Source organism: Lonchura striata, chromosome 10, assembly GCF_050655825.1.
Source record: "Lonchura striata isolate lonStrDom1 chromosome 10, ASM5065582v1, whole genome shotgun sequence".
NCBI classification, from domain to species: domain Eukaryota; kingdom Metazoa; phylum Chordata; class Aves; order Passeriformes; family Estrildidae; genus Lonchura; species Lonchura striata.
The window spans coordinates 11,136,225-11,161,422 of NC_140712.1; the positions used below are offsets into that span (position 1 = coordinate 11,136,225).

The 25,198-nt window shown below is 39.8% G+C and overlaps 1 protein-coding gene and 1 long non-coding RNA gene across 8 annotated transcripts in view; one reads left to right on the plus strand and one right to left on the minus strand.

Annotated features, from left to right (window-relative positions):
* LOC146766521 (uncharacterized) overlaps positions 1 to 15,412 on the minus strand; it is a 31,839-nt gene extending 16,427 nt beyond the window's left edge. The window contains exons 1-3 of the long non-coding RNA XR_014957512.1: positions 15,278 to 15,412; positions 7,064 to 7,214; positions 5,320 to 5,493 (exon numbers count right to left, since the gene is read on the minus strand). This is a non-coding gene — a long non-coding RNA (uncharacterized LOC146766521). The remainder of the gene's footprint in view (positions 1 to 5,319; positions 5,494 to 7,063; positions 7,215 to 15,277) is intronic.
* The window catches only part of ALDH1A2 (aldehyde dehydrogenase 1 family member A2), a 121,884-nt gene that overhangs the window by 87,576 nt on the left and 9,110 nt on the right, over positions 1 to 25,198 (plus strand). For all 7 annotated transcript variants that reach the window (XM_085588259.1, XM_021532056.4, XM_085588258.1 and 4 more), the window contains 7 exons: positions 5,014 to 5,118; positions 5,355 to 5,495; positions 7,091 to 7,220; positions 12,280 to 12,341; positions 15,043 to 15,171; positions 15,302 to 15,415; positions 24,317 to 24,419. In XM_085588259.1, the coding sequence (XP_085444385.1) occupies positions 5,014 to 5,118; positions 5,355 to 5,495; positions 7,091 to 7,220; positions 12,280 to 12,341; positions 15,043 to 15,171; positions 15,302 to 15,415; positions 24,317 to 24,419 (784 nt within the window). The remainder of the gene's footprint in view (positions 1 to 5,013; positions 5,119 to 5,354; positions 5,496 to 7,090; positions 7,221 to 12,279; positions 12,342 to 15,042; positions 15,172 to 15,301; positions 15,416 to 24,316; positions 24,420 to 25,198) is intronic.

A 25,198-nucleotide genomic window follows, 5' to 3' on the forward strand; every position in this document is an offset into this window, starting at 1 on the left:
CTCACACATCATTTGAGAACATTTTCAAGAAAGGAAATGAAAAGTTACATTGTTGCCACCTGTGTTGATTACTCTTATGAATTTAGCGAGCCCAAAATATTTTCTTTTCCCTGTATGTTATAAGGAAAGGCAATACAAAAAAAGAGAGGCAGTAAGCATGCAGGAATCCCCAGTGAATGTAAAAATCAGTTCCATTTCCCAAATCCAGGGCTAGCCCCTGGCTCAACAGCAGAGGGAATTTGAAGTGCCATGAAACTAAGGCTCCTTCAACTATGAGCTGCAAAGGAGGTCTTGCTTCTGTGCTTAATTAATTATATTTATACACACACTCATAAAGATAGTTGTTTAGTGCTTTCCTGCTGGTAAATAGTGATGAAAACACAAAATATGTTTTCTCCCTGCTCTAAACTTTGTTATTGCTGCACTGCAGATCAGAATGTCCGGCCTGGGTTTCTACACATCCCTTCCTCTTTGAATAGATATCACTGCAATTACCTGCATGGTTTAAAATTAACCATTGTAAGTTGCTAGTTATTACTAAGCCAGCTGGGATGGATGGCTACTGAAACAAGAGATTGTAGTTGTTTATTTGCAAAGCTAAATTTGCTTTGTGTTATACTAAAAACATTTATTCTTGGCTTGATTCCAAAACTGATGAGCATCCAAAAGGCTATTGAACTCAGTGTCTAATGATTGTGAAATGCAGGTAGGTCTTGTGCAAAATGCAATGTATGATTTTCTTCCAACTACATGTCAGCAACTTCAAAGTAACTTGGAATTTTTACATGGTAACTTTGGGTTTACATTTCCTTTGTATACTTTTCGGTATGATGAGGTATCTCCAAGGCTCTGAACAGTCACTTGACCTGAAGGATGAATCAGATTACTTTCTTGATCAGCCCTGTGGAACTCTGTCAACAGAGGCCATACGTAATTAGCCACAGGCAGGATTTGAACCTAGTGAATACATGGTGGGACCATTATCTTGAAAAGTTCTAGTAAAAGATCTGTGAGAACATGTGTGTATGAGCAAGAGGTTATTGTCAGTACCAGGAGGGATGTGACTGTTCTCTTTAGGAAAATCCTTGTCCTTTCCATCTTTCATTTGGAAAGGAAAAGAAATTGCCCAGAGATCTGTGTGATGAGGTCTCCTGAGAATGATGACACTCCAAGGGGCATCATGTTCACAGGGGCACCTGGGAGCTTCCACCCAGGCCTGTCACACTGCACTGTTTGGAACAGCCCCTCCCACCCCCCAACCTCACACACCCCAGCACCTGCACCCCCAGCTCCCCTGCTCTGCTGGTCCCTTTGGCATCATTGGGAAACAAATGTATTTGTTTTCCTGCTTCTCCCACTGCACACCAGCCAGAGCCAGACTCCACTTACAGGAGGCCTTGGCTGCTTTGGCAGTTGGGTTTGTTCTTGGCCAAATCACTGCACTGACAGAGACACCTCAGTACAGCAGCAAAGTTGACCTTTCATCTTCTTGCTCTGACGTTACTGCCATTACTGCCTCTACTGAAAGTAAACGGCAAACAAAATGTTTGTGTATTCTTCCCTTTGCCTTTTGGCACAATGCTATTGATAGCACCCAACAGGCTAGGTTATTTAACTACCACAATACCACATAACAAATGCATGACACACTATAGACTTTTTCTCTCCCTACTGCATATCACAAAAGGTAACACTAGGACTCAAACAAAAACAAATTACCTCAGTAACTCCTGGAAAACTCAAGTGGTTAATCAGTTACCTTTTATTTACATATATATGCTTAATGCTGAATTAAGTTGTAAAAACCAAAGGCTGATTTATAGCCCCAGTCAGCCTTAATTAACATTGATTCCAGGGGAATAGTAAATGTGAATAGCCTTCACAATTGAGGTTGAACAATGAACTCACTGGGTGTTGTCCAATTTGTAGCATGATTTACATGGAAGCAAGCCCTTCTTTTTCTAAGGTTACCCCTTTTTTATCTGGTGTTTAGGATGGGTTATATATAATCCATAGATAGGAACATTTGCTGTCAAATATTCTCCCTGATTTAGAGTTAGCCTTTACCATGATCACTATAAATAAGGGAGAAAAAAAACCCAATTTGAGGCTTTGCAGGGATTCCTTTTTCTTGCAATGTGTCATCGCTTCTCCATTTCATGGCATTTTTACGAAGTGGCCATAATGAAAGTCAGATTAAATGTACAGGATATATACATTTAATCAACAGCCATTGGAGTCAGTAGTGCTGGAAGAGTTATAAAAGCCCCTGTGAATGCAAATTTATTGCAAAAGAATCTGCGTCTCGGTGGTAGGAATATCTGCTGAATGGTACTACCTGACACAGAACACCTAAAACTTTCAAAAGTGAATTATTTAAGTGTAAGGCTTTGCTTGTAAAGCCACCAGCTGCTGGATTTCAAGACTTGAAACTGTTCCAAAACATGGGACTAGGTACTTTATTTGTGCACTAGAGTAAATACTCTGATTTTACTGCCAATTTAAATGTGCTCAGTTTACAGTAATGAGCTTGTATAGGCAATACCTTGTTTATAGAAAGTGGAACAGGAAGAAACTAACATTAACCATTAACAGTAGCAATTTCTCTTGCTTTCAGCTCTAACTTTATGCCAAATAGATCCTTCCCATGTCCTATCTGAAATATTTACTGTTACTGTTCTTTTTCTAAGTCAGTGGGATAAATTGAGCATTCAGTAAAATCATACAGCTTTTCCTTCTAGTCAGCTTGAATTGCAGCACTCCTTTGTAATTCCACGTCACTATTTCTCATTCATGTGGTGAAATGTGTTTCAAGAAAAAATACATGTCCCATGTACTAGCAAGTCTGATGATAGGTGTTAATGCCGGAAGAATTGAGTTTATTTTTTTTTATCTATTTAAAAAAGAACAGACCACTTCTCTAAGGGAAGTGTACTGAATTGTCACTGCCACGATTTCTCAGGTTCTTGTACTCAACCAAACTGTTTTTTTTTTTCAATGCAGCTCACACAAGAAGCCTATGTGTTTATGTACATCCTGTCACCTTAAACAAACATGCTTACATCTTCTCTGGCCATCTGCTCCTGAAGCTGGAAGCTTTTCTCCCTTCCCCTCCCTCCTCAGCACCCGCCAACACACTCACTGGCTGCAGAGTTAACTCTGAGAAAACTCAGTGGAAAGCATGGAGTAAATTCCTTCTTCCACATAGGTCACAGATCTCAGTGTTTCTTTGCTTCACTTACAGTCCAAAAGTAACAAGGATACACCAGAGGATTTCAGCTTATAGCATTGGTCACTATAGATTGTACTGGTCATTCTTTTACTGTCTCATTTTGGGTTAGCTCCAGAATGTCCTAACAGGGAGCAGTATCTTGGGTTTGCTGAACACTCATCACTGAGCAGGAAGACACCAGCACAAAGACGCACACAGCTCAAGCACACCAACAGGTTCAGGATAAATAGGGCATGCAAGGAAAGCAATGCTAGTGCTGTGGTAGGTCCTGTTCAGCAACCTTTCAAAACCTAAACAGAAGGGCCAAGGAGGAGTAAAGAAAGGACAGGCTCTGGAATGGATAGAAGGGCACCCAGCAAAGAGGTTGAAGTTTGAGGTGTAGGGAAGATGAGGAAGCACAACAGGAATGCATCCATATTAGCAAAGCACATGGAATTGTTGGTTCCTGTGTACAGTTCTGTCAGCAGGGCCTTTTCCAGGTTCCTCCCACACATGGTCACAGTGAGTTGGACACGAGTGAGCTCTGGAGCAGCAGCTGTGACACTGCAGCTACTGTGGCACTGAGCCTGAGCTAACAAGTCCTGCTGAGAGGAACACAGCTACAGGACTTCCATTTGGCTTGGAGAATAGGTTTGAGCAAGCTCATGTCTTGAAAACTCTACAGATGTATTTTTGCCTTCATCTGCATAAAGATGTGCCAGTTTCTCTCACCTGTGTATCTCTGATTGGAACTGAGGCTCCTCAAGCTTTCAAAGGTCCCTGTCTTTATAAATGTATGCAAAAAAAACCAGACCAGGTGGTGAACATTCCTTCTGTCTACGTGTGAAGTCCTGCTTTCAGTGGAGTCAGAGGGAAAATTCCTGTGTATTTCAATGAGGCCAGGACATAATCTTACACATTTAAAGTTGTATTTCATGGAATCCAATAAAAATACATTGATATCTGGACTCCAAGGAACCCAAATCTTGCCTGGATTTTTTTAACACTTTAATTCTTCAAAAGATCTAAGAGACAGAAGGAGTCTGAATACCTAGGAAACTTTTCACTCAGTCACTTTATTTTCCTGCAGTGACTTTTTTAATACTTGTTAATAAATAAAGTCACTCAGTCTTAAAGTCACTCAGCAGAAAATAACGGACATGTATGCAGCTACCAGAAAAAATCTACTTTAAATAAACTCATTTGTCATTACCTTTCTCAAGACAGCTATTGTCAGCACCATTACCATTTAAATTTGTTTTGCCCCTGACAATTAAAATATCAACACTGAGAGAATGTAACAATTTCCATTGTTCTTAGCAGATAAGCAAGTTAGTTTTGTGCTGTAAGCCATCACTGTAGCCATAATTAACTGACTGTGTATTGAAGAACTGTGATGTTTGAGATTATTCAGCCTTGACTGGGATGTATCAGTGACTAAATGTTTACTTACTGAACTGAGTGATTACTCTAAATCCTTGTCTTGTCTCCAGCAGTTTCAAGGCTTTTTCTCTGATACAGCTATTTATTTTTTTCGTTTATTTGTTACAGTTTTTGAACCAAATTTGAACATCAACCAATGTTTAGACTTTGATGTTGCTTCTATAATGACACTGCTATAGAATACAGAAAGACATCAGGGGCTGACCTCAGTCTGAACTCTTGAAAACTGTAATTTTCATGCACAAAAATAAGTTTCAGTTCTTTTATATTAGAATCTGCACCTTTTCTCATGAGTTTGTTTTTATATACATTACTGTTTGTTCATGCAAGAGACCTGATTACTTTTCTTTCTTTTCTAGATTTTCATCAATAATGAGTGGCAGAATTCTGAAAGTGGAAGAATATTCCCAGTATATAATCCAGCAACAGGAGAACAAATCTGTGACATCCAGGAAGCTGACAAGGTAATATATCCCATGAATGGCTATATGTTAAATGTATAAATTAAATGTATAACAGATACTGTAAATGTATAAATAGATCAAAGCAACCAGTCCAGAATAGCACTATTGGACAGTTCTTTTATTAATTATAGTTCCAAAACTCATCACATGTGACTAAGGTTGTATAACAGCAAATCCCATAAGCCTGCTTGTGTTATTTACCTTGTGTGTTTAATTTTCTTCTTCCTTCTCCCCAGGTTGATACGGACAAGGCAGTGAGGGCAGCTCGGCTGGCTTTTTCCCTTGGTTCTGTTTGGAGGAGAATGGATGCCTCAGAAAGAGGCCATCTTTTGGATAAGTTAGCTGACTTGGTGGAAAGGGACAGGGCAATTCTTGCTGTAAGTGAAACATAAAAATCAGTAGTCAAATCAGCAGTCAGTTTTACATTCTGAGAGTCAATTCATTCATGAATGAGTTGCTATGAATTGTGTGTGAAAACCACATGCAGCTCCCTGGCTGAAATGGCTCTGTCCACTTACAATGTGGTGCAAAACCCTTAAAAGCCAACAAGAGGCTTCCAGTGGGCTCAGATCAGCTTTAACCTGGACATCACACAACAGCAGGGGTGTGCACATGTGCTTGCCTGCCAGGCACGCCTGTGACTCTTCTAGAATAAGAAATGGCAGGTTGGGATGACCTGTACAGGTGGGAAGGGAAGGGTACGTGAGGTGCTCAGGGACACTCAGCTGGTGACACGAGTTCCGAGTGCGGCTCCGTTCCACTCTCGGATGAAGCCATCGCAACGGTGGCATTGTTAATGTTGTTTTCCGCATGTCAAGTGCTTTGAACTAAGCCCGTGAACATCTTAATTCCAGCTTTGTCAACACTTAAATCATCTTACCGCCAGCAGATACTGTAAAATCGCCATGGGGAGAAGGAAGTGCACAGCAAATCAAGTTTACTCTGCCTGTCATTTAATTTTTATTTCTGGAGCCAAGTTCTTTACTGAGCTGCACTGCAGGAAGTGCCATTAATTGCTCTTGGGGATATAAGTCAGTGCAGAATTAGGTCTCCATTCTTCTCTATAGAAACTCATTTGATGGTTGGTGTGTTACACAGGGGCGTCCTTTGCCCATTCTTAATGATTTCTATTAGACAGCTATTGAGAATGAGTTAAGCTACTCAACATCTTAGGATATTTTATTCTATTTTTTTTTGCTAAATTATCTTAGGAACCCTTAAGAGGATAGCTTATAAGATACTTTTAAAAATAGGAATATTAACTAAAAAATAAAGATAGCTTGTTAATTTATGAGCTTCCCTAGAGGAAAGTTTGTTTATTTGATGGCAATAAATAAACTGGCTGTACAGTATAGATATCTCAGACCTCAGCAGGAGTCTTGGCAACCATATAGAGAAATTTTTATATTCACATCAATTATATAAAGAGGGATGTGTCCATTCTTCTCTTTATGGATTCAGATCATTAATACAGGGCTACAAGGAGCCCCTTCTCAGCTGTTATCATTAACATAACAGAACCCAGTTTGACAGGCATTTTTATCTTGGCTCCTGATTAAAGCAATTCAGCATTTATAGATCTGGACCAAACACAGTGGCTATTAGATTCAAAGTACACAAAGGCACATGTACATACATATGGATACACACATAAATCCCCAAGACAGACAGACAGACAAACACACATAAACATACACATATATTCTTAAAAATCATAGCCATTCCAGAGTACTCTAGAAAAAACTAGTTTGGGCTTTTCAAGGAAAATTCTTTTTGTTCACATTTGTGAAAAGAAGTAACAAAGGGGATCAGATAATTGTTCTGAACTTTCTGGGTTAAAATTACACCAAGGTACAACTGATCATTAAAATCTTTGTCATGGTTCAAGAGCAGTTAATATGGTGAATACTTAGGTACAATAGTCAAAAAATGTTACAATACTTACATCTCTTAACTTTTTCTTGTCCTGCAGACTATGGAATCACTGAACAGCGGCAAACCGTTTTTGCAAGCTTTCTATGTAGATCTCCAGGGAGTCATAAAAACCCTGAGGTATTATGCTGGTTGGGCAGACAAAATCCATGGAATGACCATTCCTGTAGGTAAGGGGAATTAAAGCAAGTTATGCACCTAAAACTTCTCATGGCCAAACTAAAGCTTAGTAGCTCACAGCTTTGTGGAAGGCAGAGGAGGAGCCTGGGTTGCTCCTACAGTGTGTAATGTGTTGCTGAAGTAGATGTTGGAAAGTCAGCAAGGGCAGGACTGGGTGCCCTGCTCTTGGTTTGCCCCACATGCACATATGGGGAGGGCTTGGTTTCTTTTGCATGCATCCATCTGAGAAGGCAATAGCTCAATACTGACATTTAGATATTTATACACGTATAAAAATGGATGAGGTATAAGCCTGAAAAATACCTTGGAACTCATGGAAATAGTATTGGTTGCCTTTTTTAAGAAACAGTATCATTATATATAGATCTTCTTTGTATATAATGCAAATAATTTTACCTTGGACTAACACTGGATCTAACTTAATTTATAGTTTGAGAGCGTTCTTAATGTTACTATAGAGGACTACATACATATGAGATATATTTTCTTATAGATGCCTTTTCAAATTATTCAGTGGGATGAGTTTTATATTGTATATATGAAATAAACTTTCATGCATGCTAGGAAATTATTATGTTCTTCTTCTTTTGCTAAAGAGATGTGAAAAAATCACTATCATTATTTTTATTTAACAAGTCTCTTCCTCCTGCCCCCTCCTCCCAGTTGTTGAACAAATACAGGCTGCATTGTCTGATGCAAACAAATTCATTTGCAGTCTGGACTAGATGTACCAAGTGCTATAATTATACAACATGGCAAAACAGAAGAAAATTATTTTAAGTAGGTGCAGTCATAAAGATAAGTGTACTTATCTTTCACCTGCATAAAGTAAATCTCTGGAAAAACATGAAGGAAAACAAACATTCATTGTGTGGATTCCTTTTGGATTCATGGCACACATGTCCATTGCACATGCATGTTTATTCCGCTTTACCCAGTAAGGCCAGGAGGGCACTCAGGGGTAAATGCTTGTTGCTGTTACCCAGCTATTTCCCTGGTGTTTCACTGTGGGACACAGTCAGATACAATGCCTCTCTATAGCAAAGCACCAAACTACCCAAGTGAGGCAAGCAGATAAATTGAAAATGTGCCTCCAAAATTTTCAGAAGGGAAACATCATGTAACTCTGCCTGCAGTTTTACTCATTTTTGTGTTTCGTCTTAATAAAATTGCAGCGTGCACTGACTGATGTTTATCTTCACTATTTTATTTTCACCAAAGGAATGACAATAATAATATTTCAGGTGTAGACATTCCTGCAAGGAGTCAAAGTTTTCCACAGTTATTCAGGCTGAGATTCTTAAATCCCAGTTTTGCTGCTTGCACTTCACATTTAATCATACAAAAGTGCAGACCACACCATAAATTCATGTATTCAGCAAATTTCCTGTTCCCTAATCTCTTTCTCCCTGGTCAGGGAATGCCTCCTTCTCACTCTTTAGCCCCACAGGTACACAGAAATTAGGTCAGCCACCAAAAGGCACTGCCAGATTAAGGAGAATAAATATTCTCTGCTTATTCTTGGTTTCAAGTACCTTATAGAATAAAACCTGATTTTTTTTTTTCAGTAAGGTGGACTATGCTAGGTGAAAGGAAGGCACATTTTCAGCATGCCTTCCTCAGTGCAAACTTTGTGCTAACACAGTTTTCGGTAGCGTAGAATCATAAGTCTATTCACAGATTTTCACGGGATCAATCATTCTTCATTTAACACTTCTCTTTATTCCTCTGCTTTCACATCATAAATTTGTCATTCTCATGAAGCTATTTTAGAGCAAAGCCAGTGTTAAACAGCAGTGCTCTTTATGTTCACTTACCATCAGCTCGCCAAAGATAAGCAAGACAACAAAACCAAAAAACCCCACTATTAAGTCTTGTCTATTCAGTGTGCTAATAAATCTGAAACCTCCCAATCTTTTGTTGCTGTTTTTGTTGAAGCTTTCTTTTCCTTTAAAATAAAAATAGGCAATTGATAGACAAGTAGAAGAAGAAGTGTGTTTTACAGTCACATTCCTTTTGGCCCCAGAGCTACAAAACCTTCAGACTGCCCTTTGCTTGCTCCCAAGCGTAAAGCCTTGATGATTTAAATTAAAACAGAATGAGGCTAGACCAGAAACTGTTAAACTAATAAACTGAATGTAAGCAGAAATGTATCTTTAAAGCACTATATGCTATTATATCGTTTAAAGAACCAATTCAGTTCTCCTCACCCACTTGTTTGCTGTGTCCTGCTATATGAGGCATGGGACCGTATTATGGTTGTTATGCAAATAAAATATCCATGCTGGAGACTCCTGATGGAAATCTAAGCAAACACATCTGTGGAAGATATTGCTGTCCCAAAGTGAGATCCCTGGATAAATGGGACTTGCTTTCTGATTAAAAAATGAAAGTCTTTGGGCCAGGTGCTAAGCAGCTGCAAATTGATCTTGCTCTATTAATATCAGTGAGGACTGAAGAATGTCGGTTTACTTCAGCTGCGTATATTAAAAATACCCTTTTTACACAAAATTTTAGATTGAATATGGGATCAGTGTCAGGTCCCTCTCAGGCAATGTTCTTCTGGCAGCCACCTAGTAAAGGACAAGAGTAACAATCATCAGCCACAGTGTCTTAGAATAAAAGTCATTAGCATGACTTAAAACTCTCAAACATTTAAAATGTCTCCTGTATAACTTCTAAGCACAAGGGAAGTTTCTATGCTCACTGTTTAGAATAATGGAATTAAGCTCATTTAATTATTGAGCTATTTTGTCATGGTAACAGCTTGTTCTACGTTATGGAGAGGGTGGCTCTTAGATGATCCTTTGGCCTGTCCAGAGACATCCAAGGCTTCTGAATAACTTCAAGTCACATATGTTCCCAAAGATATTGTTAGAAAGCAACCTCAAAAATCCTATCTTGACAGAAAATCTGTGGAGGATGAACTTTGGAAGTAGGTGTCAAAAAGGGCAGCTGTTTAGAGTCTAGTGGGAGACAGCAGGGAGAGCAGTTCTGCATGGGAGGCACTGCTCTGTGGAAAGATCGTTCTGCCTACGCTGGGCAGAATTAACCACCATTTGTCTGCCTTGGCAAGAGGTTCAGGTTATCTATAACTCCGTGTGATGAAGCACACAGACATGTGGCAGTGATTATGCAGTGACAATCTAAAGTCAGACACTGCTAATGTAACTGTGTTACTGTTATGTTGCCACCATCCTTCTGGCTGAGAACCCACCTCTCACAGTACTACCCAGTACAAGCTGATATTTTTAGCTGACTCCTCGTGTGTTCCCTTGAGCACTTAGTTTTGCTTGTATGTACTTCTCTGTATTTTGACTTCTACTTCGCTTATGTCAGATCTGATGAATCTCCCTATGGTCTGTGAACCATTGCTAGCATCTGTGAAAGAAAACCTGGAAAATCAAACTGATCATCTTTGTGACACAAATATTCTCATCTCCACTGGGGAGTTGTCAGACATCTGGAGATCAAAACATTACAACGATGTTTTGTCAATGCAGTGCAAACTAACTGATAAACTATTTCCTTTTGCCGTTTCCTGAATCTCTTTTCTCTCTTTCCCTCCTTCCTTTATTTTCTCTGTTCTGTCCCTGTCTTGCTTGCAGACTATTATTACCTTTCTCATAATTATTATGTACCTGGCCCCCAGCTGACATATTAGCTACTTTAGCTCAGGTTTCTACTGAGCAAATCCTGTAAAGTAGGTGGATAGAAATAAGCAGACCTGCAATAAGTTATTTCTAATCAAATTCAAGTTGAAGTCTTTCCTTAAGCCCAAGAAACTTTAAGGATTAACCTGTTCATTGTTACCAGATATATCTTAGAGGATATTGCAGCAGGTTCCCAAACCACACTGTCCATTGTGAAGTCAAACCCTTCCCCAGTATTGCACAAGGGTGGCTCCAGCTCTGGACTGAATGGGGGAGAGCCTGGGGCAGCCACTTCCCAGCCCAGACTGGGAGGGAGAGCACATACCCTATGTCAGACAGAACAATGGGAGCAAAAGCCCTGCAATCTCTCCTCCTCCTCCTCTTACTCCTTTCCACTGTCTAACCTTTTCTTATCCTGGTAAATCATCTCCTGCCATTAAGCCTAGGTAACCTCATCATTCTCACACACTTAGCTGAAATTATTTTCCCAAGTTAAGAGAGTTGCGTTCTTCTAGATGACCAAGCACTACAGGCCAAGGGGCACATTCAGCTCATGCCTTTAGCATAGCCTTTCCCTCAGCTGCACCCTCACTGAAAAGCATCTGACCTAAATTCAGATGTAGTTTGAGTCTGGGCTAGGTTATACAGCTACGAGACTCAATTGAGGTACAGAGGCACAGTAAATCTCCTTTGCACAGATGCAGGCCAAGCACACTAATGAAGCTACTGGTTAGACAGCACCTTAACTGATCCTTTAACTGGTCCCCACACAGCAAGTCCCTTTCTGGCTCTTTGTTAACTGGGAAAAATCCTGCATGTGTAACCTCAGCATGTGCTCCCAGACCACAGGAGGTAAATGATGCTCAGTGACACAAGTCACAAACTTTCCCTCTTCATTGCACATCTGGAGACGGTGGTACATCATTCCATCACTTCACACTGCCTGTGTCCTCGGTGGCAGATGAGTCAGCTGAATGTTACTCTATTACCCCACACCTGAGTTGTAGATACACCTTTATATTGCTGTGCTCCACTCATGCCTTTCAGGAAATTGCCTTTGTGACTCTTCACTTCTCTACCCTTAAATCAGCTGAGACCAGTAAGTGCTTCCATGCTACCGCAATTTTATGTGCAGTACAGCTCTTTGCCAAGGAACAAAGCAGGTTACTTTCTGATGGGAAGCCTGCTTCCTTTGTTCTACAGAAAGAACAATTAGGTTGCTCGTGAACCTAGGTTTCCCATGCTGGCTCACAAAAAAACACTTCCATGACTTCTTTATTTCTTTTACTGCCATCAAAGGCTGATCCTTAGAGTTTTTCCCTCCCTCTATTTTAATTTTTTTTTTGTTCTGCCAAGTCAAACTGCACTTGAGAGTAAGCATGCTCATCTGTTTCAGATGGAGATTATTTTACATTTACAAGACATGAACCCATTGGAGTGTGTGGACAGATCATCCCTGTGAGTATCTCTACTAGTGCTTTCTATTTATTTTCATTTGAACCAGCTCTCTTTAAAGACACATAAAACATGGTCTTCAGCTATGTGTGTTTTCCATTACGAAAAAAGCTGAGCTCATATTGTTGACATATCTTTAACAGCCTCCCTGCAAATGCTTATTTGAACATGCTAATAGGGTTTAGGCTCTGTTATTAGGAGTTAAGTTCTCAAGTCATAGAATTCACATGATTAAAACAAGCAAAGCAAAACACAGTGTTAATATGCTGTCAGTGGTTATGGATGTTCACACAACTTATGGAAAATTGATGCTTTGCTGTGGTAGTCTCTTTATTTATTTAGTTTTTACTGTGATTTAACAGGCTCCTCAGTTCCTGGGAGAATGTGATGTATTTTAATTCCACTCTTTCCTGCTATTTCTTTTACAAGGCTGGAGGAGAAAAGGAAACTCCAGGAGACATATCATTACAATTAACATTGTGTAGCTAATAGAAGACATGAAATGTTTGTTTTATTTGTTGGGAGAGAGAAACACATCATTTCATCAAATTCAATACTCCCCCTACACCCCAGCAGACACCCTCATAATAAAATCTTGCTGAACACAGCATGGGAATTGCACTGAGAGGGTAACTTTTTCAGAAGAGCCAGTTAACCAGCTTTGGCAGAAATTTCAATGGGAGGCTCACATACAGCTATTAAAATATTGCATGGAAGCTTTTTTGCTTGACAAAACACTGAGGGACTAATCAGGTCATTCTCTGATTTTTTTTTTTGTGGATGTTGATTTTTTATTTTGTTCGCATTATGACAAAGCCATTAAACATAAACACGGAGCAATTCCATTACAAGAGGAGCAGCCAGAAAAGATTACTTTATCAATGTTAAGCCCTTTTTTCCTATTTATATTTGTTGCTGTTTCATTTCTTTGTTAAGGGGTGGCTTTTGTGTTTGGCACTCAGCAGAAACCCAGAGAAATGTGCAATGACTCAGAGAGTCTGTGGCTACAGCCATCCCACAAACACCTACACACTCCTGACTTGGTTGTTATGAATGAGAGAATCCACAGCTCTGTCCCCGTTCCTCAGCCAGGCACATGGATAAGCATTTATTAAATGACAGCCCCAATATCTAAGCCCTGTCTTGCTGGACATCTCTTATGCTTGTTTCACTGAGCTTAACTGACAGACCTGCTGAAGGAACTTGGCCATAGGCCAAGCATCATGCCAAAAGCAGGATTAATTTAGTTTAGATGTGTAAACCTTTGTTCAGGGTACCCAGCCATCTACTATACATGTTCATTCTTCCCTCAGTTTTGTTGTCCAAAGCCTGAAGATGGCTGTCATAGCCATCTATTCTAACACCACTGCTGATCTGTTCTGTATTTCCTCCATGCTACCAGTCCCAGAGAACAGCCCAAGCTGCTGCATGTGCTTGGCCATTGCCTGAGCAAATACATTACTCAAAAATAAAATTAAACAGCAAGTCTAACACTGAACTCCTCATCCTCTTTCACATCCCAGCTTCCATCAAAACGTGCTCTTTGGCAGTGCTGTAGCATAAACAGGGCTATATAGTGCCCTATAAAACTGCTGTGAGCTCTCCTTGCAATGCCATTAGAAGTGCAGGCTGTTAGCACACTGCTGGCCCGACAGCTCCCCTCCCAGGTTTATGTACTGGAGATGGAATTAAAACATCACTTTGTCTCCGGAGTTTATAAACAACAGAGGGAGTAAAATATTGGGTGTTCTGTGAAGGAAAGACAGTTGTGTATTTTTTCAAGCTAGCCAGGGGCTAGAGAGATGTCTGAGAGTGGCAGCTGATATGCATCAGGCAGCAACACGTTCTGGCCAGTGGCTGACTCTGTGACTGATACTTTCTATTCTCCTTCTAAAAGAGACTGTTGTATGCATTTGTAAGAGCGATTGTGAAAACACAGTTATTTTATTACTCTGACATTTTCACTAAAATCAGCAGGACTATCCACTTAACCTGCTAGGATCAGGCCTTGGTGCAAAAGGCTTGTTACTTTTATCTTTATCCAAGGCATGTTTGTGCATTGAACTAATATAATTCACTACATCATCTGCTGCAGTTCAATGAAGGACAATTCAAAATTTTATAGCAGCAAAGAGTTTCTCAACTTCTTTTTTACTGTCCTTTTAACGTCTTCCATATAGATTTCTCAGTAAGAAGTCTTCAAGAAAATGAAATGCTTTGATTGAACATTGACATTTATGGACTTTTTATTGCAATGCCATCAATTAAGGATTATATAATTTTGAGCATAAATTTTATATCTTAAGATGGGATATGAAATTTACATCCAAAACTGCTTCAACATGAACAAACAGTTCTTTCCAAATACATCAGAAGCAAGACCTATTTTCATGGGGGAATTAAAAATGCCAATAGCAAAACAGTAAATGCAATAAAAAGTTGTGACTTAAAAATTTAACAGATAACAGAACTTTTTAAATGGAGATTGCAGGTGGGGCTTGTATTTCTTTGAACAGGAGAGAAAGAACTAAGAAGCCACTGTTGCTTTCTTAATGGCAGTTATTTTTTAAAAATCCTTGCTTTGTGCTGGGAAAGATTTATGTTGAGGATCAGCCTGAGAAATAAGTGAGGTATCAGCTTGACATCTTGAAAACAAAACACCACAGCAATATTTTTCCATCTATCAACTTTTTTTTTCCTACAGTGGAACTTCCCCCTGCTGATGTTTGCATGGAAGATTGCTCCAGCTCTGTGCTGTGGCAATACAGTAGTTATTAAACCAGCAGAACAAACACCACTCAGTGCTCTCTATATGGGTGCCCTCATCAAGGAGGTAAGAAGAATTGAGGGAAGTGAAGTCTGTCTCTCCTTGTGGGGAGGGAACCACCAGCACCTGCCTGCTTTAACATGCTCTAACAGTTCTCATAAGTCATGCTTACCTTCATTCATTCCTATTTTGACAGGCTGGCTTTCCACCAGGAGTTGTCAATATTTTGCCAGGATTTGGTCCAATTGTTGGTGCAGCCATAGCCTCTCATGTTGGTATTGATAAAATTGCTTTCACTGGATCTACTGAGGTAAGAGGATTCACATGTTACTGTAAAACATTAATAAATACTTTAGTCCTTGTGCTATATTTCTTACTGCCACTGGGTAAAAGTGCTACATCTAAATTACAGTGGTCTGTGCTTCCCAGCTAAACTTACGTACCACAGGACTTCCCAAGCACAAGCAGCTTCTTTCCTCCAGCCCCTGCTGTGCTCAGCACCTCAGCACAGGAGATATGCCTGGAAAAATATTGCTGGGATTTCCTGTGGGCTTATGAGGATGTGAATCACATGCAAGTAGGCAGAACATCCCTTGTATATCATAGCACACATAAGTGCTGCTTTAACATCCATAATTTGTGTATCCTGCTGTACTTGGGGAAAAGGGAGAGGAAAGGAGCAAATTGTGCAAATATACTTCAGCTTTGATGCTGCATACAAGTATATTAAGGTTGAGGAGGAGGCCTAAAAGGGAAGGAATGCAGGGAGAAAAGGAGATTATCCAAGGTTTCAGTTCCCAAAATGATGGAAAGAAGCTGGCCAGAGGATGAAGGGAGACAATTGTCTCCTGTATGCCAAAATGCCTTGCTAGGAGTCCATGCTGCAGATGTTAGAGAGGAGGCTCGCTCTGAAGAGGAAGGCTGCAATCTACGGAAAGACTAATCCCCAAAACTCTCATCACATCTTGCTCTCAAATATGTGCCAAGCTGGCTGTTATCAGGGTTGGGGTGGGGATGACAGAGGTACTCCAGACTGAAGTCACAGGAGAAGGGGCCTTATCTCATCGTCTGAAGGCAGACAGAAAGGAATCTCTGTAGGAGTTTCAGGGCTGGTTATATTTAGAGAGTGCTAAACCCGGCCCTTTTCAATTCAGAATCTGACAAACTATTGTATGGAGGGAGCTAAACCCCAGGGATCCAGTCTCCCTTTGATATGTTTGACTCCCACTCGTGGCAGTGGAAGGCTTTATGCTTTATCCCAGGGATACTGCTCTTCACAGTGAGGCAATTTGTTTTTGATTTGTGTTGATAAATTCACTGACCATGCAGCTCTGCTAGATATGTGTGGGTATCTCCTTGGTGGGCCCAAGGATTGCAGAGACCAGCTCAATTATTTCAAATAAATTATTCTGGTGGAAGTATTCTATAATTGAGTTTGCAAGTCACACACAAACCTAAATTACCAGGAAAATGTAGCTGCAGTTGTATGCCTAATTTGCATACATAGGTATTTCGCAATTACTATATGCCTGTACATGATTTTTTAATGACAACTTCAGATTCTAATATACACAGGTTACATTCTAAGTCAATGGCTACATCAGATTTCAGATTATTCTATGGAATTACTCTAGTCATTACATCTCCTGTGTCCAATTAAGATTAGCATCCTGGAATACTGAAAATTTTAATATGAGCTGATTACCCCCCATAAATTAAGTTGAAACAATTGTTTTCATAAAGATATGTGGTCTCTGTTTAAGATAAATACTCTATTATACAGGATGTTGCACTGTTTGGAAGAGGAAAAATACAGATGGGTTAGGTTTCAAAGTTGTCTCTTGTAGCCAAAATAAATTTTTATTGTAGTTCCAGACAGCTTTAGTTTTAATAGGCGTTTAAACTCAAAAGCTGTGGGTTTTATACTAACTCAGTGTCTACCTTTAAAAGCCTTACTAATAGGAAGTGAAAAGCATTACAGAGATGAAAAAGCAATTCTCTAAGAACCTAAAGCAAGAACAGATGGATCGTTTTAATGCAGAGTTAGTGTAAACTATTCCATATTGTTTCTGATTTCCTGTAACACTGAATTTTTGTAACAGCAAGTCAACATTGTAACATTTTAAACACCATGTTCTGATATGAGCTGAACTAGAGTCTCTGACTCCTCCAAAGCAGATTTCAAGTTCTAGTGAAATAATAGAAATATTTTGTATCTCTGGTTCTTGTCTGAAGCATGTCAACTGTACACTTCAGTGATGGGGATTTCCAACAGCCAGTAGGTGTATAAACACCACCTATTAACTCCATTCCTCCATTCCATCCATGTGCTAGTTAAGGCAGCTCATGATGGGCAAGTTAATGATAAAACCTATCAGTACAAATGCAAAGATCTTTAAATTGAGATTCTGAAGCACAGGTTTTTCTCAAGTTTTCACCATGAGGTTCTTTTATATAAGTTCTTTACCTTTGAAGCATACATATGACTAATGAAAACTCTCCATTTGCCTGTAAAAATCACAAAAAATTGGCTATTTTTTCTGTAGTGTTCTTGAAAGGCAGAAAACAGGCTGCTCCTCCTAAAAAAAAAAAAAAAAGAGAAAAAAAAACCCCTAATGTGTTCCAATATTTGTAGAACTCAATCCATAGAAACATAGAAATATTAGCCAAAAGGCCAAGTTCACAACCTTACCCCAATAAAGCCACACCACAGAGCCTCCAGCCTCACACCTTATCTTGCAACAGGACCAGTACCAGGTGCTCACAGAAAAAGAGAGTGATCCATGTGTAGAGTGATCCTTTCCTTACTGCAGCCTCACAGCTTCTGACAATCAAGGACTGACACACTTCCTGAGCCCAGAGGTGCATGTGTACACTTGTATTCCGTGTGCCAATGGCCTTGTCACCCATGCATTGGTCCAGTACCTCTTGACACTCCTGATGACTGGGAGGCCTCAAGCCTGTGCCCATGCAATGACAACACAGAAATAACTTTCAACTTCTGCTTCTGATTTCTAGTTTAGAGCTATCCAGTGTGCACTCTCTTCTCTAGGTTTTAGATTCTCAGGTGCTCTGAATATTTTTTAAATACTGCTATTTACTCCCCCCACAACCAAATAATGCAGGAAAAAGCAGAGAGAACTCTTTTTCTCTGGTGCCATTACTGTTTGATTTCACTTTTCTCCATCTTTCCTGCTGCCTCTCCTTTTATGGGTTTGCTTGCACACATTAAAAGAACAGTCTGCCAACTCTATCATCTCTCAGCCTATCTGGTTCTTATGAAACACTCTCCCATGGATCATCTTCCTCTCCCAGTCCCCTAGTACATGGATCTCAAAGCTCTTCCCTCCACAGCTCACTTGGAAGGGGAAATGTTCTGCAAACACCTGGCAGGGTATGGTTTTCACTCTGACAACTGTCACACTGAAAGAAATAAAATCACACTGAGTATGAAAGCCCACCTAAAATACTGTGCCTCCTTAGATTCCAGTAGCTTTCTTGGTTTCTCTGCTTGCTTCGGTTCACTCTTCAGCAGCCTGTTTGGTACAGGCATTCTAACCAAAATGTTTATTTTTACTGTGCTGGTTTTAGTGAACCAGGGCTAATCCATGATCCTCCTTAATTACAGCAATCTCCTCTCAGGCTTCACTGACACATTTTTCCTCATCTTCCACAATCAGAAGAAATTTAAACTGCCATAACCAAACTTTCTTCCAGCCAATATGACCATGTTAACAGTTGCTTCTATCCTTTTCCTACCTTTCCTTGAAAGTCCATAATCAATGTACATATCTCATTACATCTTACTGAATTTCTCCTTGCTTATTCTGGTCCTGAGCTGCAGGGTGAAACTCCCACTCACTGGGAGCATGGGAGAGGTACTGAAAAGCTCAGCTGTGTCCCACTATCCCCACTGTTTACTGTACATGCCTTTCCTTTTGCCCCTCTCTGCCTCAGCTTCTTCACAGTTCCACATATTCTTGTCTGAATTCCTTTAAAAACAGATTAGCAACAATTTAATTAAAACTAGTAATTTACAATTTCAGAGTCTAAGAACAGGTCCAAATTCAGGATGTCCGGCATTCCCATGTCTGCTGTTAGGCTGCAGTGTTCAGAAGTACAGATGTTCTGCAAGTCTCTTGCCCAGTGAAGTAGCAGTGGGCTTTATGTGTTTCCAAGACAAATGCTGATGAGGGGACAATTTTACACATACCAGAAATGCAGAGAGTTTCTTTATATTTTCTTATTCTCTGAAAGAACTTTTGCTGTGCAAAAAAGATGAAAGGCCTTCAAATATCAGAAAAAAAAGCAGCTATCAGAAGCCAGTTTACTCTTAATTTGCCTTTATTTCCATTCAAATCTGTGAGCTCAGTTAAGGCTTTGCAAATACAGTCATTTTCCTGCTGTGAGCTGTCTGCCCAAGTCTACCTGTGTGCTCTATCTGAACTGGAACTGGTGTGGGGATGGTGTACCCGTAAGTTCCTGGTACACAGGGAATAGTTGAGGGCAGTATGTTCTGGGTTTAAAATTAGAGATTATTATGGAGAGTAAGAAGTTATAAATATTTCAGAATGCAGATTTAAAGCCCTTCCTGGGATAAAAATTGTATTTTCATTGTTGCAAAAGTTTAATGAGTTCTAATAACTTCTGTTTAAAACCAAATGTGTATGTAACCCCCAAATCAGACTGGCTTACAACTCCCTCCAGTTGTTAAATGCTCTCAAGATGAGAATTATAGATAGCACACAAAACATTTGAAGTTCTGGCCAACAAGAAATGTATCCTAAGTGGCTGGTTTCCACTTTGTTCAAACTACAACCCATTAAAATGCAGACAGATTTAAGATAGGATTCAGGTCTCTGTTCAGGCAGCTCTGTAGAGTAACCCAAATAAATATCCAACAAATTGGTTTGGATGCTTGTGTAAACAAAAGGTCTATAAACAACTGCAATAAACCCCAGCAAAAGAGTCTGCATTTTGCTTGGCAGAATGTTTTCTTTATGCACTTAGATTAACAAACCATGATCTCATCATTAGTCAACAAGATACTAGAGAGACCATCAAAGCAAACTACAGGAGAGTTGAGATTGATTCATGCCAAACAAATGTTTGTAGCTAACAGCTGTATTACCACTGATTCTAATTTACTCAGCAGGATTCTCCTTTCATTTCCAAAGTGAGATGAATGTCCCAATGCATGATGTAGACAGAATGTCTTCCTACTGCACAGGCAATGGGTTGTGTGAGCTCTTCTGGATCACACAACCGCTTGCTGGTTTTAGGCTTCATGAAGAATTGCAACCTGGCATTTTCTACTTTAGCAATAAGAATCCTAAAGGTGATCTGACCTGTTCTGAGAAGTCTGTGAGCTTATGGTGCCTACACACATGCCCTGTGTAAGGATTTAGGGAGGCTGCATTAACATTCATTCCTACTCCTGTGGAATCTTTTGGATCCTATCTTGGACAGCTTGTATCTCCTGAATGAGAAAATGTTTCCCTTCTCCTTCCTTTGTGTTTTTGGTAGGATTTAGGAAACTATTCCTGGGCAACTGCTGTGCTTCTTTGCCTACAAAAGATGCGTGTCAAAAGGAATCACCTTCTAAAATCCAGTACAAACAGGATGGTGTATCAGTCCTATCAGCATTATCAGGAGTTTAGCCACAGACTTCCATGGGGCCAGGATTTAACAAATGAGCCATTTATAGCTTAGGATTCTCTCCAGGAATTTGTGTTTAGGATTGCCTTTGCACTTATGCTGCACTATTCAGTATATTCTTTTCAGGGCTGCTCCTCATATAGGGTATTGCACAGTCAAATAAAGCTGCTCCTCTTTGTGCCAGTATCCCAAAGTTGCTTGTCATTGCAGGAGAAACACCCTGAACATGCCTGGAGGCTCTTAAATGCTTGTCGGAAAGATTTTGCATATAATCTGGAATTCATAATAAATAAGGCAGACTGAGTGAGCAGCAGCATGGGTTTGAGGGCTTTGCCAAAACAACGACATCCAGTGTCTCAATAGTGGGAGAGAGAAAAGTACTTCCAGAAAACATTGAAAATTTCTGTCTGGCCACATCATCTCCACAAAACTTAATCAATGTCTTGTAACTTGAACCACTTACTGTCCTACAGATATTCTTTCAATATCCCAAGAAAGGTATAGAGGATATTATTTAAAACACCTAACTAATGATGTATATCTCCTCTGTCATATTTTGCACTGTTCATGGAATATTCTAATTCATACATCTCCCTATGCAGTTCTTCCCTTCACTGTCTTGTCTGTGGCAGTGTCAGGAAAATGACCTGCTGTTCAGCTAGACTGCAGCTCATCTATATTCAGGTGTTCCCTGATGATTTACTGTTTATCTGTGAGTAGAGGAGAACCCAGACATTCTGAATGACAGAGCTTAGGAGGAAGTAGCACAAACTTTGGAGGTTTGCTTTTGACTCGTGAGACTTTGAGTGCTCTAACAGCAACAGGGAAACACACCTGTAGCCTTTAGAAATGCAGATTTCTGTCTGAAAATGGAAAATTAAGAGAACATGAAAGGCAACAAACGTTTTTAAATTTCTGTGCAAAGTATTTAAAATGCGACTGCTTAAGCCTCCTCTTGAAAGAGACATTAAACTTCCATATAGAGAAGGCATAAATAAACAACAATCAAATGTTTTAGATCATGATACATTCTCACTGCCCAGTGTCACACCATTGACAGACCAGAAACAGACCCTTCCAGGACTATCCTTCAAATAGCTCTGTTGCACAGGAGAGCCTCAAACTACTTTTTTAATCTTTGTTTTTGTTGGTCTGCATAACAAATTGTTTTCTTTGAGATGGACCAAATTACATCTGCCTCACCCTTCATGCAGCTTACAAGGTTATGGTGCTTCGCAAGCTATCCGGGGATACTCCTGATATCAATCTTGAAGCCTATTCAAAACAAGTTTGGGGAGTCAGGGCTTTCTCTGCCAACATTCCTGCTGAATAATCACACAGCTCCATTATCTGTGGGGGAGTCCTCTCTTGCAGCGTTCCCTCTCCGGGCTGTGCTGCCTATTGGGAGCTCAGGGATCGAGCCGAGAGACACCGCGGGAAGCGTGTCCTGAAAGCCCAGGCAGATTGCAACACTATCACTTATCCCTTTCATGCTGTCTTTCTCCATAAAGAGAGGCTCAGGCACAAAAGGCCGCCTTTGTCACTAAATAACCACGGTGCTGGTGCCTTCCCTGAGACTTTTCTCAACTTGTAGGCGCACAGGGCACAACGGGAGCACAGTGAACAAAAATGCAGAGCAGCATGAGCCTCACCATCCTGATGTCTACACTGATCTCTAACAGGAAAGACACAGTGAAGCCTTCTATTAAGTTTTTACTGGGAAACTTGACAGCTTCCCTGTATTAAAAATACCTCAGACTACACTTTTCCAAATTAACACCACTGTCTCAAAGCCCTTTGGACTTGAATATTTACCATATACTCTACTTGGACTTGCATACTTGTCAATTACTTATTTGCATGGAATCCTTTCAAAATCTTTACTTACATGTACAGAAGTGTTTTGACATTAAAGTAGAATGGAAAGAAGAGAGATGAGGGCTGGACACATCACTCTGGCTTTCTTGGTCTGTCCTGCTCTTTGTGAATTTTTGAGGGGAAATACCTGCTGTTCTTTGAGAGAGGGAGGTTCAAGGCAGTGAGGGTGTGAATGGCATTGGCTGGCACGGGCTATAAACACAGAACTCTGGTTTCCAGTGTACATTTTCAGCACAGTTTGAGAGGATGGAATTTCCAGATGACGTGCTCGATATATGTGGTGGGGGTGGAAAGCAAAAAGGATCCTTTTTTTTCAGGTTCACTTCTGGCTGTCAGTCAAACATAGCAATAAAATCAGCTCCAATTAAGGGGATATGCAAGGAATTTCATGATAATGTCAACACTCCATTCCATCAATACAGGGGTAAAGAAAAAAGCTTTCCCTTTTTTTTTTTTTTTAAGGAAAAAATCTCAGTCACACTCAACTGTGGTATCACCAGATAAACAGTTAATCACAAAGGTACATGAAGTGGTTCACAATTCCTTCATTATCCTGTGGGGTTTTTCCTTTTTTTTTTTTTTCCTTTGGGGGCCCTGGTTTCTGTTTCATTTGCTTTCTGATTACTCCAGTGCTGACATAACTTTCTCTAGCAGACTGCCTTCAATTTTCTAAGAGGTTCAGCTTCTCATCCATTAACCCCTTGCTGCAGGGAATTTCACTCACATAACCTTAGAAATAGAAAAAAGAGAGACCACAGTGCTACATGGAGAAAAAAACACAGCTCTGGACTCATTCCCATTTCACTTCACCTCTAATTTTCTGTGTGACATTAAAACATGTCCCAGTTAAAATAAAGCACTTACCAAAGTTCTTAGAATTCTCAGTATTCAACAGGTACTTTTAGTCCTGTGTTTTACCATGTAGGAGCCTAAATCTATCAGTGATTACTTCCTTAGCTGCAAAATTGTCACAGTTACAATACAACCGTACAAAAGGTGATCTATTTTGGATTTGTTGATCCAGGGAGAGGAGAATTTCCAGGGAACACAGCTTCCCCTCCAACTGTACTGATGTGGAAGCACATCAAATATGTAGCTGTCAGACTGCTACTCCTTTTAATGTGTGCTCATGTTCATTGGTAAGATCTGCAACTCGTGGCTGCTCCAGCTGACCCCACAATCTACAAAGACATTTTGGAGGTGATTTTGACCTTCTCAACCCATATTAAGATTATCTGTGATACAGCTGTAGGTCAGGTCTGGGATGGTGCTTTTGAAACTTCTTGCCTACTTGGTATTCTGCTCTGTACTGTGCTATGAATCCTGCAGAAGAGGAAGATGATTTCATCAGAATTTGATGTATTAAGGCTTGTGAACATATCAGTAGTTTGGATGGAAGCAATTGTAGTCACGTCCATTTCAAATTTCTAATTCAGCCCTCCTAAAATACCCTAAAAGAATGCCATTTTAGCATAGCTGTACATCTCAATTTCTAGGAGAAAAAAAAAAAAAAAAAAAAAAAAAAAAAAAAGCTGTCCACTACTGATGAGAATATGTTTGGAACAAAGGACCTGTTGGATTATTTAAAGCTCTGCTCTACTGATAGCCAACCCTGGCTGTTAAAATTAACTGTATGACTACATTCCCTGTAAAATGTGTCTCCATTTCCTTTCAGGTTGGGAAGCTGATCCAAGAAGCAGCTGGAAGGAGTAATTTGAAGAGAGTTACACTGGAGCTGGGTGGGAAAAGCCCAAACATTATTTTCGCAGATGCTGATTGTAAGTCAGCACTTCCATATTTTTGGTAAAAAACATGATTGAATTATGTTTTTTCCAGTTTTTTTTAAACTATTTTTAGGGCACATCTTTCATATAAAGTGAAGTGAAGCAATACAGCTGTATCTAATGGTAATTTTTCAGTCTTATAGAAGCAATCTAAGGTGTGCTATCTTTTATAAAATACAGTTTTTGAACCCACAGATTCATAGTCAACAAGAGAGCAGAAAAAAGGTTATAACCAAGCATATAGGACATGATGTTTTTCAGTTACTCCCACACACATTTGCCATCCTATGCATTGCAGCAAGGTGATTTAGTGCTTTAAATCTGGAAAATCTGTGATTTTTTTTGGTTCAAAGCAATTATAAAAAGGGACAACTTTTATGTAACTTTTTGGTAATCTAGTCAGTGCAGTATCCTTTGTTAAGTAGCTGTAAAGGGAGATTATTCAATTTGTTTAAATTTTCGCAACTAAAGAATTGTGTATTGAAATATCCTCACTGCCACTGTCTGCAGGGAGCTGAAAATTTTGGCAGATGTATGATGTTGTGCAGCTGAGATTTCTGGCACCTGAGAAGGTACAGGACAGCTGTTTAGGATAGGATATAAGCACAAACTGGAAGTTTCTGCTTAAACGATCAGCAACAAAATAGTTATAATGTTGATATCTAAATTAGGAGGTTTTGAAGCTAACAGCAGTTAAGATGAATGAGATGGTTCACACCTTGCTCTGAGCTCTTGTTTCAGGCTGGGTGCAGGCACACTATACTCAATGCCCT